The following is a 14,617-nucleotide window of genomic DNA, read 5'->3' on the forward strand; positions in this document are numbered from 1 at the left end:
TTATTTAATAAAAATAAAGTTTTAATTTAAAAATTATGTGAAATTATTAAAAAAATATTAAAACATCAAGGATTAAAAGTCCTAACAGAAAAATTTTTCTTTTAAAACAAAAAGAGCACAATTCCTAATAAAACCAGCATAAGGAACACTAAATTTAGGATATTAGTTCTTCCTAAATGTACGTTAGCATTCAAATTAAAACTTAAAAATTCTTTTTTTTTTTTTTTAAGAGACAGAGTCTTACTTTGTCACCCTTGGTAGAGGGCTGTGGCACCACAGCTCACAGCAACCTCCAGCTCTTGGGCTTATATGATTCTCTTGCCTCAGCCTCCCGAGTAGCTGGGACTACAGGCACCTGCCAGAACACTCGGCTATTTTTTTGTTGTTGCAGTTTGGTCAGGGCTGGGTTTGAACCCATCACCCTTGGTATCTGGGGCCGGTGCCCTATCCACTGAACCACAGGTGCCACCCTAAAACTTAAAAACTCTTATAGCAGAATGCTATAAAGATCAAGTTAACATAAATTCACTTTATTCTCAAGTAATATTATGTATATGATTTAAGATTAAATTCTGTTCAAGCAACTCTCAAATTCAAATACCATGGCTTATCACATCCACTTATCATTCTGTACATTACACACACACACACTTAGAAGTACTTTCCAGCCTTTCATGGGTCCCAGTCCTAAATACATCTAGATGTTTTTTTAGTCTCACAATGTGAGGTAGATTATATTTACATTGGATAAAATTCCCTTTTCTTTTCCCAACATTTTCCTAAAGGGGAAAGTTAATTTTCTATAGGGGAAGTTAATTTTTATTTCAAAAGATTCAATTATTTTATTATTAAAAAAGAATACCCTCAAATACTTTATTTTTAACCTACAAATATACATATGACAAAGTATTTCTAAGCTTTATAATTAACAGGTCAGTGGCAATATATTCCTTCAGATTTTCAATTTAACTATATATTTTAAATCTCCTAGTACCACATAATGATGCTAATATAGCAGTGATCACTTTTTCTTCTGTCCCTGGAGGTACATTTCTCCTAATTTCCTCCTTTACTCAAGTCAAAGTCAATGTAATTTTTTTTTTTTTTTTTTTTTGAGACAGAGTCTTACTATGTCGCCGTTGGTAGAGTGTCATGGTGTCACAGCTCACACAGCAACCTCAAACTCTTGGGCTTAAGTGATTCTCCTGCCTCAGCCTCCCAAGTAGCTGAGACTACAGGCACCTGCCACAAAATTTTAATTTAAAAATTATGTGAATAATTTTTTTTGTGGTAGTAGTCCTTGTTGTTTGGCGGGCCTGGGCTAGATTCAAACCCTCCAGATTCGGTGTATATGGCTGACATCCTAGCCGCTAAGCTATAGGCGCTGAGCCTATGTATTTATTTTTATAAACCATTCCAATGTTCATGTTCACACTGTCTAAAAAGATTTTTGGGGAAGTCAGCATTTATTCCAAAGAACTTTTTTAAGGTCACCATCATTAACACTAAAGAATATGAATTAGTATGGACAGTCATAAGTTTACTAAATTCAGTGATTATGATTAGGTAGTTATTGGGTTGGCTACTGGGCAGGATTCAAATTCCTATTTCCAACCCTCAATTAGATTAAAATCTAACACAGTGAAATACCCACAGTAAAAAGTCAAAGTAACATTAGCAATCAAGCAAAATCTGTGAACACATTGCTAACTACAAAATTCTTACGCCAAGTTCAAAGTCAGCCCAAGAAAAACACCAATCATTGGAACTAAGTTCAGTTCCAATGATTCTACTCGACTCTACTACTTCATTTCATTTCCCCAGGATTCATTTAGAACAGTGGTTCTCAACCTTCCTAATGCTGCGACCCTTTAATACAGTTCTTGTGGATCACGGCCCACAGGTTTAGAACCGCTGATTTAGAAGCTATTGAAGAACAGAGAAATAGTTGCATAGGTCCCTACAAATCTGAGAAAGATAAGTCAAGTCCTTCTCTAGAGAATATAAAAGAGCTAGTACTGAAACTGCTTTCTGCCACAGATCAGTATCTCAAGTCACTGAATGTACATTCATATGACCTTAAAGATGATTTTGAGGTAGTATAATTAAAAAATAATAGCATTTCTGAACCCAAGGGTATTAGGGAGCACATTTACACAAATTAAACACAGCAAGGTATTTTCTCCAGTTAATGATGTCGTGTTATTCATGAGAAGGGCAACTTGAAGGCAGCAGGCTGAAAATGGCAAGGATATGACCCTATTCAATGCACGGCGAACAGCCAGCTCTGCAGCAGGAAGGCGGCTGAAAACCACTGTGATGACTGACTGTGCTGCACGCTCTGCGTAACCAGACACGAATGCTGAAAAGCTGCTCAGCGTGCTCATCAGGAATTCTCAACATGTGATTCTTATTTTGGCTTTATAGCTGTAAATTTTTCTTTCATTATGCCTGCGTATATTTTTTAAATGGCACTTACGATGTTACACACCTAACTTGCTGGAGTGAGAAGCCAAAGAAATGGAACCAAAGAACACAGCTGGCAGTTTTTACCATAAATATATTAAACTTTCATCTTCTAATTAAGTGTGATTTCTTTCACTATATTTCCCATTACTGAATTAAAACTCATTTTCCACTATTACCATACACACACACAAATTCATTTATGCCACAGTAGAAGCCTGTTCTATCCTAGTATCTTCCAAGTGTTAACTGGGTAATTACTTTGAACTTATTACTAGAAATATTTTTAAATAGTGAATAACATCAATATTTAAATTCTGGATTAAAATTTAAAAATGGATATAAGAGTAGCTAAAACAAAATAACTGGTACAAATATAAAATCATTAATACTTTTAAAATGCAACAACCACGAGAGTACACGTATAAACTGGGAAAATACCATAGTTTTGAGAAAAAGCCAAAATATCTTGAAATTTAAATATTAAAAGGGAGAGATGTTTTCATGCATGGGTTTTTTCCCCAGCAGTAATAATAAAGATGAAAAGAAACAGTTCTGTTTCTACCACGTAAATTAGCATTTTTCTGTGTTGTCAGAGGTATAATCGAATAACTCAATGCAAAAAACATCATTAGGAAGAGAACGATGGCTAAAATAATTTTCTGTGAACACCTGCTTCTTATTTCCACTTTATATTAATAAGATTTCTGTTGCTGTTCTTGTGTGTATTTTTTTAATGACAGTGATAATGTTACATGTGTAACTTGCCTGAGTGAGAAATGAAAGGAACAGAACCAAAGGGGTCTTCTGGAGGCTGATTATGTGGAGCGGAAAGTGGGTCTACATTCTTATCTGAGGATGCTCTCTCCTCGAGCCTGTCTGCAAAAATAAGATGAAACAAAATAAAAAATAAAATAAAATAAAAATGGCCTTTAAATCAAAAAAGTGATACACAGCATAAATAAAAGTGAAAACTAAACAAATCAACAGTCTTTTTGATAAATAGTAGATTCAGAGTCCATTAAAGTTTTAGGGGGGAGTCCTGAGTTTAACAAATATTTGTTACTACAAAGGCAAGTTTAACAATATAATCAGTGCCAGTTTCACTAAATACAATTAACCTAATTAATAACTAACTTAGACTGGTCCATTTAAACCCTAATTTTCTTAAAGTTGTAACATACTGGACCTGAACTTAAATCCTGTTCACTAAACACAGACGTATTTGGCAATTCCTCCAAAATTACATATAGAACAAACATTACAAATGGTATTCATCTATAAAGTAGTTAAATCCTATCTGTCAACAGCAATGATAAATAATTCACTATATTTTACCTTACTGTTTCTCACAGTACTTTATCAAACCATTCACACACACGCATAGATACAGAGACACAGATTACAAACCAAATTTATTCATCTAACAAATATTTCAGCACCCAATTTGTGCCAAGCCCAGTTTACGCAATTGGCAATGTGACATCAAACACTACATAAAACGGTGACCTCCGTTCACGTAGTTTGTATGCTGGTATGAAAAAAACAAATATTAAGCAATGAGCATAGTAAAAAATGTATGCAATGTGTTAAAAACTAACAAAGCTATGGAGAAATTGTGCAGTGCGTGGCCCTAGGCATTGAGGAGGGCAGGCGGAGGTGCAGTACCAGATTCTACTAGTTACTAAGTAAGGAAAGACTGTAAAGAAGCCAAGAAGCAGACACCTGGGGAAGAATGCCCAGGCCCAGAAAGGGCTGGAGCCACGACGCTACAGCAGCAACAGGACCGGTATGTTTGAGGAAGAATTCGTGCATCCTAATTCCCTAGTAGTAATTACTTTCTCCCTCCTCTTAAAATCTCCACATAATACAAATATATCAGTTGAAAATGTCCTGATTTCTAGCAAATGTCTTCCTTTGATTCTTAGCAATCAAAATTCTACTATTTGGGACTTACCCTTCCTCCATTTCCATATATTTTAGGTATTCCTAAAATGAGAACTTTGGTCCACAACTATTCATAAAAATCTAGTTCATGGTTAGGCTGACCTATATTCAAAAATTCTCTGGGTAAATTATGCTAGTCGCAATTGGGTTCTAAGGAAGTGTATGCAGAGAGGAGTGAGGGAATCCAAATAGAATTGGAATTCTCTAAAAAATAGGCCTGTAACTTTAGAATAAAGCCAAAGTGTCAAGTTTGAGCAGAATCCCCCATGACAGTGCTTCTCAAAATTGGTGCACATTTCAATCACCTGAGGAATTGTTAAAATATAGATCTGACTGGGAAAGTGCAGGGAGGGTCTTGAGCTTCTTTCTGCTAAAACTGTTGTCCGAGAAGCACACTCTTGAGAACGCAAGGCCCTAAAGCAGAGATTTGTCACTGGTGGGCCGCACAAATTTCTATTTTGATCAATAATTTAAGTGTGTTGCAGAAGTTTTAACTATAGGTTCAAGTGTGCCATGAGATAACAAAGGTTGAAAAACACTGCCCTACAGTCTATAATATCCTAAATATAATCACTCCCACGGACAACTATTTTAAAAGCTTTATGGCAACAGATACAATCACCTGCTATTACAGCTAAGATGACCTCTACAATAGCCATGTGAAACTTAAATTGTACTAAAAATTTTATGAAACACTAATATTTTGATAAGGCACTAGTGCTGAGTACTGAACAGATCTGACAATTGATTTATGAACAAAACTTCCTAAACTTAAGTGCTGCTTTTCTTCTTTTCTCTCTTTCCTCTCTCCCTCTCTCTCTTGAGACTGTCACCCTGGGTAGACTGTATCTGGTCAAGTGCTCTGATGTCACAGCTCACAGCAACCTCAAATTCCTGGGCACACTTGATCCTCTTGCCTCAGCCTCCCACGGTAGCTAGGACTACTTGCCTAGCTAGTTTATCAGTTTTGTTTGTTTTTTGTTTTTTTGGTAGAGGTGGGGGTCTTGCTTTCTTTTTTTTTTCTTTTGAGAGAAGAGTCTCACTCTGTTGCCCTCAGTAGAGTGCCATGGCTTCACAGCTTACAGCAACCTCAAACTCTTGGGCTTACGCAATTGATTCTCTTGCCTCAGCCTCCCAAGTAGCTGGGACTACAGGTGGCTGCCACAATGCCCGGCTATTTGTTGTTGCTACTACTTTTATGTAGTGTTTGATGTCATTGTTATTTAGCTGGCCCACACTGGGTTCAAACCTGCCACCCTCAGTGTATGTGGCTGGCGTTGTAACCACTGTTCTATGGGCACCGAGCAAGGGGTCTTGCTCTTTCAGGCTGGTCTCCCAACTCCTAAGCTGAAGCAATCCACCCACCTTGGCCTCCCAGAGTGCTATGATTACAGGCAGGAGCCACCGAGCCCAGCCTTAAGTGCTACTTTTCAAATCCAATTCTGCAATGGATAACAATAAAAATTTATTTTAGTTATTTTTTAAGATAACTGTGTACTTAATTCAGAAAATCAATTATAAATGTTCACTGTACCATAGAAATCCTTTTCTTATTTCAATGTCAACACACTTATTAAAGAGAAGCCAGTCTCATACTATCTTTCTGAAAAATGTTGGCAAAAATTTATCTAACAAAGGATCCCTAACTTATTGTGGTGGGAAGCCACATCAAACTGTAAGGAAAGGCTTAAGATTCACTGAGACACGAAGGTTCCTGTAATTACCTATTTTATTAGGCCCCGAATACATTTAAAGAATATTACATTACAGAGGTTATGCCTAACATTCTCCACTCTCTCAGCTCCGTACGTATAAACATTGAGGACAGTGAACAGAGGGAGTGCAGAAGAAAAAATGGTTTCCCTGACTCACAGTGACAGCCATCAGCATCCAAGGACCCTCACTCTTGAAAATCAAGACCAAGAGTATATAAGTACTTGGGTATGAATCAGAATCACACTTTCTTCTGAAACTACATCATAACTGTCAGGGATCTTATATAAAATGTAGTTTCCCTGGGCCTCATCACAAATCTAATGAATCAGATTACATGAGTGGTAACTTGGGAATGTCAATTTTTATATATTCTTCCTATTTACAAACCAGTACTGGACCAATGGCTCCAAGCTAATAAAAACTACAAAGTCAAAGTCATCATCACTACGGCTCTTTGAGAGTTTTCTTTTTTTCCTTTTTTAGGGGCAGAGCCTCACTTTATTGCCCTTGGTAGAGTGCTGTGGAGTCACAGCTCACAGCAAGCTCCAAATCCTGGGCTTAGGTTATTCTCTTGCCTCAGATTCCCGAGTAGCTGGGACTAGGGCCAGGTTTGAACCGCCACCCTTGGTATATGGGGCCGGCGCCCTCCCCACTGAGCCACACGCACCACCCAGGGTGAACTAATTTTTATATAGGAGTTTTCATGAGCAAAAATACAGAGATACTTCTATGCCAACTTCACCTATATGATTATTTCAAAATAGGATACAGAATAAAATCCTAATAAAACTGAATCATATTATCATTATTCCACAAAATAATTTTTCAATAAAATATTTTTAAAATCATTTATATATCTGAAGTTCATAATAATCTGGTTCTCAAGACACAAAATGCAAAATAAATATAATTTTTTAAATTACTACCTATAAACAAAAACTAATGAAGTATTTAATGTCAAGATACTTTTCCAATAAATAGTTAACCCTAAAATGTACTTAAGTATATTTTCAAATGATTGCTTTCCTTTAGCACCCAGCTTAAGCCAGATGTGTCCACTGTAAGGAACTTACCTCCTCCTGCCTTCCCAAAAGAATTGTGTTGGTGAATAAGAAAACATCTTTAAAATTTTTAATTGATACAGATGGCAAAAATGCAGAATGTAAAAATCCTAGAATCAAAGTATATTCCCTAATATCCTCACAAAATTAAAATGCTCTAACAAGTTAATTCTGCTGCATACACGGATAACTGCCCAAAAGACTAAAGGTTAATAAAATAAGACTTAACACCACAGTCTCCACGTGATATTTCTGAAACTATTCTAATATAATTGAAAAGTTCTGCACTGAAAATAGTAAGAGGTCTGAATTAGCTGAAACAGGGGAGGAATATTTTACAATAAGCTAATTATAGATTCAAGTGCTTATATCTATTTTATTATGTGGCTTAAATGGAACAAGTAATGGATTCAGTAGAATTTGCAAAGCAATCAGTCATTATCTTCTAGTCTTCCTTTTCTATCAGTTAATCTAATGCAACTTTAAATAGAAACAAATCTGCCATCAAAAAAGAAACATTACATTAAGCATCCTTTAATTAATATGTAAAACTACACAACTATTTGAACCAATGTAAGTTAATAATTTTCCCAAAGCAAAAAAGAAACATTACATTAAGCATCCTTTAATTAATATGTAAAACTACACAACTATTTGAACCAATGTAAGTTAATAATTTTCCCAAAGCAAACATCTGTATTCTAATTATTATTCAATGTATTAAATATTTTGACAATTTTAATTATATTTACTTTAATATTTAATATGGCAATGTTAAATTGACAAAATTATTTTATTATTTAATATGATATTAAATATTATGACAACTGGATTTCAAAGGTTTACAAACTAATCTATAGGTTTTGGTACAAAAAGACAATAAAATGCAAGCTTAAATGTTTAAAAAATATGAGGCTCAGCACCTGTGCCTCAAGCGGCTAAGGCACCAGCCACATACACCTAAGGTGGTGAGTTCGAAGCCCAGGCCCGCCAAACAACAATGATGGCTGCAACCAAAAAATAGCCAGGCATTGTGGTGGGCGCCTGTGGTCCCAGCTACTTGGGAGGCTGAGACAGTAGACTCTCTTGAGCCCAGGAGTTGGAGGTTGCTGTGAGCTGTGATGCCACAGCACTCTACCCAGGGGGACAGCTTGAGGCTCTGTCTCAAAATAAATAAATAAATAAATAAATAAAAAATATCATGAGCTAGGCTTTATTACTAATGCTTACATTTAATCTAATGTTTTTGTCTTAAATAAGAATGGGTAAAAAAAATTCTGAAACCATAAATGATATTCATTTACAATGGAAGCAAAAGCAAGAAAAATTTAGTTTATTCTATACGGTAAGTCCTTTGCTTTTGGTATATGGAATCATTTTCTTAATAACATGAAAACAAAGCTGCTACTAATTAGTATTTAGAATTTGTGTAACAAAATATGATTTTAAAATTATCTTCTCAATAATACACATAAATATTTCACAGTTAGCATACTTTTTTTTTTTTTTTTGAGAGAGAGTCTCACTCTGTCACCCTAGGTAGAGTGCCGTGGCACCACAGTTCACAGCAACCTCAGTTTCTCGGGCTCAAAAGATCCTCTTGGCTCAACCTCCCAAAGGCACCCGCCACGACATGTGGCTAGTTTTTCTATTTTTAGCAGAAAGGGAGTCTCCCTCTTGTCAGGCTGATCTCCAGCTCCTGGGCTCAAGCAATCCATCCACCTCAACCTCCCAGAGAGCTAGTATTACAGGGGTGAGCCACCAGGCCCAGCCTCCTTTTCCGGGGGGAGTGTTTGGCCGGGGCTGGGTTTGAACCCACCACCTCCAGTATATGGGGCTGGGACCCTACTCCTTTGAGCCACAGGTGCTGCCCACCTCTAAGTCTTTTTCTTTTCTTTTTTGTTTTTAAACAAGCTGCCATGAATCATTTCTAAAATAAAATCTCAAATAACAGTGTACAAAGTCAAATAATTAAGTTTGTGACGTCATCCTAGAAAAAGTGCCAGAGACCTCACTGCTGAGTATCAATCACTACAGTCACCTCTGAAGTGCCCCCTCTGCAAAGCCACGCACCGCAGCCAAGGCCTAGTCTGCTCTTCACAGCAATTCTGGAACTCCTTCTCTGGAATGGCCATCAGAACTGTCCTTGGAGGAGGTCTGACAATTAAGTTTGTGAACTCATCCTAGAACCAGTGCTGCCCACCTCATTGCTGAAGATCACTCCAGTCACCTCTGAAGTGTTCCCCTTGGCCATCTGGTGACTGGAGTGATCTTCAGCAATGAGGTAGGGAGCACTGACTCTAGGATGAGTTTAATTCATTTACTAAATGTGCTCATAAGACCAGTTACCTAAAATAGAAACTAAGAACTTAATTGTCAGACCTCTTACTCTAACAGCTCTGATGGCCACTCCAGAAGAAAAGTTCCAGAATTGCTTTGAAGGGTGGCCTAGGCCCTGCCTTGGTGCACAGCTTCCCCGGGGGGTACCTCGAAGATGACCGTAGTGCAGTGAAGTATACAGCTCTTTTTCTAGGACGAATTTGCAAACCTAATTGTCCAACCTTGTGTTATTCTGAACATGGACCCTGCTTGTATTTTTAAGGGCTATATAAAGGTTTCCACTGTCTCACTAGAGAGCATTTCATAAACCATATATAAATTATTTTAGAAAGGACTTTGGAAATTGTTAATGAACATCTATGATAAGAAAAAGATATAAATATTCAATTTGGCATTTCAAATGCATTAATAATTAATTTATTCATTTCAGAAAAAGGTGCTAGGGGCAGAAGAACCGGTAACATCCGACCATCCATGTTCACAGCATAGTTGCTCTTCTACTGAAATCCTTAAGGTTCTGGAAGAGGTCTTTGCCAATCTGTATAGCAGAAACCCTATCAAATCTACATCAACTATACCTTACTGCATGTGAATGAAAGTAGTACTAAAGACGAATAAATATCACAGGTGAGTAAAACTTCAGGAGAAAATCTTTCTAAACTACATGTTATTTTATAATAATTACAAACTGTACTAAAGACATTTCAACTTTTTTGAATCCTGTAATGATGACTACTGATTATTATAAGAGAAATAATTTTCCATCCCCTTCCTTGTTGTCATTTACCACTTCTGCTGTTGACGTGTTTGCCCACAAAGCCCCTCCCTTTTCTTTTTTTCAGACAGAGCCTCAAGCTGTCGCCTGTGGCATCACAGCTCACAGCAACCTACAACTCCGGGGCTTAAGAGATTCTCTTGCCTCAGCCTCCCAAGTAGCTGGGACTACATGTACCCGCCACAATGCCCAGCTATTTTTTTTGTTGTTGTTATTGTTGTAGTTGTCATTGTTGTTTGGCAGGCCCGGGTTGGGTTCAAACCCACCAGCTCTGGTGTATGTGGCTGGTGCCTTAGCCGCTTGAGCTACAAGCACGGAGCCAACACAAAGCCCCTCCTAATTTGTTTTTTTAAATTACCACTGAGATACCTGATAATGTAGATGTAATTTTTAAATGCCAAAGCTCAAAAACACCTTAAGTCAGAGGCCAGAACTTCTATAGTTAGTGAGGAAAGGGAAAGTACCATTTATTTATTGAATGTCTGGACTTAATAAATTATTTCACTTAATTCTCCTGACAGCCCTATGAGACAGACATCATTATTCCCTGTTTATAAATGAGAAAGTGAGACAAATAGTAGTTGACCAGCTTAACTGAAATTACAACCCAGTTTAAACAACATTTTCCAGGATCAGAATTCTTATGTGCCAAATTAAGTGCACAGCCTTGCCATAGTGATTTCAGTGGCCTGGGGACCACGTGGCATGGGTTTTCAAGTGGCTGAAGTTGCTCCAGCTCCGACCTCCTCATAAAATTCCTCTTGCACTTTCACCTGGAACTTACTACCTTTTCGTAATTAATACTGCGATGGAGTATGAATGTTCTTTGGCACACACATATGCACACGCACACAGATCTATACACACAAGTTACAGAGTTATGTGACCTTGAAGTTTGAAAGTAAATAGTTGGTCAAGAACCTGACACACTCCATTTATGAAATTATATACATACAGGCATATTCACAAACCATTCTTGCCCATGCTAAATAAATAAAACTTGGGTATTATGACAAATCCTAGGGAGCTTAGAATAACATATTTTTATAACATACAAAATAATGAGACTACTCATTTTCATATTGCTTTCTTTAAAGTATTTTTTACCCAAGGAGTTGAAAACATTGAATTTAGCAAACCCTTGTCAGAACACATTCAATTAATACCTTTTGATTTAAAAATAATCCTTCAAATTATAATAATTTGGTTACTCTCTAAATCTCCCCTGCCATCCCTCTGAAAGAAAAGATATGTTATTTGTTTTTTAAAAACCTTACTTTGGGGCTACTCAACATAAAAAATACCAAACAAAATAGCTGTGGTTTAAAAAACAAATTTTTTTTAATAAGATTGGTTTTACCTTAGTTAACAAACCTTTATTAAGGGCTCAGAAGTTATTTTTTTATCTACATGTAATCATCAATTTTCATAATTATATATCCAGTATGTAAAATACAAATTTAAATCCTAACTATTCTTACATGAATTCAGGGCATTTATAAATTTTACATAAAATGTATACCAGTTTAAAACAAAGCAATTCATCTATTAAATGCTCTCATAAGGCCAGTTACCTAACTAAAATAGAAACTAAGAAATATAAACCAGTGACTCTACAGACCTTCTTTTTACATGCGTGAGGGAGGAGGGCAGTTTGCTCCTATTTTGCAACCCCCTTCCAATACCCACAACCCCCTTCCAATACCCACAATCCCCTTCCAATACCCACAACCCCCTTCCAATACCCACAACCCTCCTCCAAAAAGGAACATTTCAAAATACACATGGCGCAGCGTGGCATATACAGTAGGTAGTTTGAGGAAAGGCAATGATTCCAAGTAAAAACATTGAGATATCTGATTTAAAGTGAAAAATAATTTATTTAACTTTTGCTAGATCAGGACAACAAAGCAGCCCCTTTGTCACTATTCATTACAAAACATTAACATAATGTAGAAAGCCAGGTTTCCTTTCAGGCATTTTCAAAGGGCATCTCAGACTCACAATATTTTCTATTGAGTGTGCAAGAAAACAGAGCTGCAAAATGATTAGAAGGTAAGATAATAACATCTCCCTTTTATTTGAACATAAATCTTCCATTTTGGAGATAGGAATTTAACATTCATAGATATGCAATATTTAAGTGTTAGGATATCAGCACACTATCAGCAATCTTGAGTTTAATAGGGATGATCAAGCAATTGATTTCTAAATCACGTGACACAGTTTGATAGGATGTGGCATATGTAAAAGAAGATGGCCTGAATTTTGCCCTCAAATGCACAAAAAGAATTTTCTACATACCACCTCAAAAACAGTCTTTGGCACTGCTGAATAACAATAGAGCTGTTATTTTACTGTGAAGCAAAATAAGCCTTCAAGTGTCCCTTACTTGATCTTAGAAGGTCAAATTCTCTGTCCAACAGTTCCTCCTCTGTTAACTTGGAGAAATTATCCTCTCCAAAAGGATTCCACCCTGACATGTCAGGTGGATTACTGATGTTCTTCTGATTTGTAAAATTTGCAACGGCCTCTTTATCAGCAACTGACCTATAGTAATCATTGAAAAAAGAAAAAAAATTATAATGAATAAAAATTTACAGTACTCTAGTTCATACAATACTTTATAAATGCTTCGAAAACCAGATCATTCATTATGGTGGCGATGGCAGATAAGGATGTGGGATGGAGAAAGAGAACGTGTGGAACCTGGATTTTCTCCATAAGGTACACTCTCCCCATCCTCACCTACACGAGGTATGCTGGCTGTGTACCTTCAGGCAAGTTCCTTCCCCTCCCTCTACCTCAGCTTCCTCATCTCTAAAAAAGAGTAACAGTATCTACCTCTCTACCTCGTAGGGTGCAAAGGAAAGAAGACACTATTTAGGTAGAAATAACCAGGTAATAAATATTCGCTGCTATTACAACAATGAACAAGCTTTAAAATGAACATCAGTTACCCTATCAAACAGTATCAGTTCAAAATCACTATTGAATACAATGTTCTGATTATGCTGAGACACCACAATAATTTTCCTTTTAACAAAAGTATTCCCTTCATGCCCTAAGACAGGTGTGCCATTATTTACCTTTTATATAGTCACCAGCAAAAGATGAATTGCTAGGACTCCTTTATAAATTAGCTCACACAGTGTTGGGGAACCTGAGGCCTTGGAGTCACATGGGGCCTTCTGGATCTTTGAGCATGGCCTTTTAACTGAATCCAAATTTTACAGAACAAATACCTTTAATGAGATTTTATTCTGTGAGGTACCACATATATGATGGTGGTCTCATAAGATTATAAAGGAGCTGAAAAATTGTGATTGCCCTGCGACCTCATGGCCACTGTTACAGTGTAGCACAATGCATTACTCACACATTTCTGACTATGCTGGGGTACAGCGCTGCCAGCAATATAAATGCGTTGTAATACAATTATGTTTAGTATGTAATACTTGCTAATAAACAACTATATTACTGGTTTATGTACTACTATACTTATCATTATTTTATAGTGTACTTCTACTTATTAAAAAAAAGTTAACTGTGAAATGGCCTTAGGCAGGTCCTTCAGGACATAGTCCAGTAAAAGGCACTGTTATCACAGACAATGTCGAGGTGAAAGACAGTGATATGATAATCCTGCCCCATGTAGTTCGAGGCTAATGTGTGTGCTTATGCCTTAGTTTTAAACAAAAAGGGCTTAAAAAGTAAAAAAGTAATATACAAAAATTAAAAACAGAAAAAAATGCCTGTGGAATAAGTATATAAAGAAAAAAATTTTTGCACAACTGTACAACTATGTTTGTGTTTCAAGCTAAGGTAACAATAGTTAAAAAGATAAACAAAAATTTAAGTTTATAAAATAAATAAATTATAATAAGCTAAGATTAATTTATTGTTGAAGAACGACATTTTAGAAAATAGTGTTTATAAAACCTACGGCACTGAGCAGTAATGTCCGAGGCCTTCACATTCACTGATTCACCCAAACCAACTTCCAGTCCTTCCAAGCTCACGCCCTAAAGCAGGTGTGCCATTTTTTATCTTCTATACTTTTGTCTTTTTACTGTACTCTTTCTATATTTATAAACATATGTACTTAACACTGTGTTACAAGTGCCTACAGTTTTCAGCAGGATTACATTCTATACAGGTTTAAAGCTTAGGAGCACCAGGCTATCCCTTACAGCCTAACATGCAGAAGGCATACCCTGTAAGTTGGTGAAGTACACTCTAATATTCACACAACAGTAAGATAAGATCAACTAAGAACTCACTTCTCAGAACATACTCTGTTAAACAACTC

At 36.5% G+C, this 14,617-nt stretch overlaps 1 protein-coding gene across 3 annotated transcripts in view; it reads right to left on the reverse strand.

Annotated features, from left to right (window-relative positions):
* BMP2K (BMP2 inducible kinase) overlaps nt 1-14,617 on the reverse strand; it is a 135,091-nt gene that overhangs the window by 27,925 nt on the left and 92,549 nt on the right. For 2 of the 3 annotated variants that reach the window (XM_012805366.2, XM_023513336.1), the window contains exon 14: nt 12,698-12,855. In XM_012805366.2, the coding sequence (XP_012660820.2) occupies nt 12,698-12,855 (158 nt within the window). Of the gene's footprint in view, nt 1-3,234; nt 3,346-12,697; nt 12,856-14,617 lie in introns of all 3 variants that reach the window. The other variant, XM_023513337.1, reaches the window with a different exon arrangement.

The sequence above is a fragment of the Otolemur garnettii genome, unplaced genomic scaffold (assembly GCF_000181295.1).
Source record: "Otolemur garnettii isolate 467f Iridium unplaced genomic scaffold, OtoGar3 scaffold00039, whole genome shotgun sequence".
NCBI classification, from domain to species: Eukaryota; Metazoa; Chordata; class Mammalia; order Primates; family Galagidae; genus Otolemur; species Otolemur garnettii.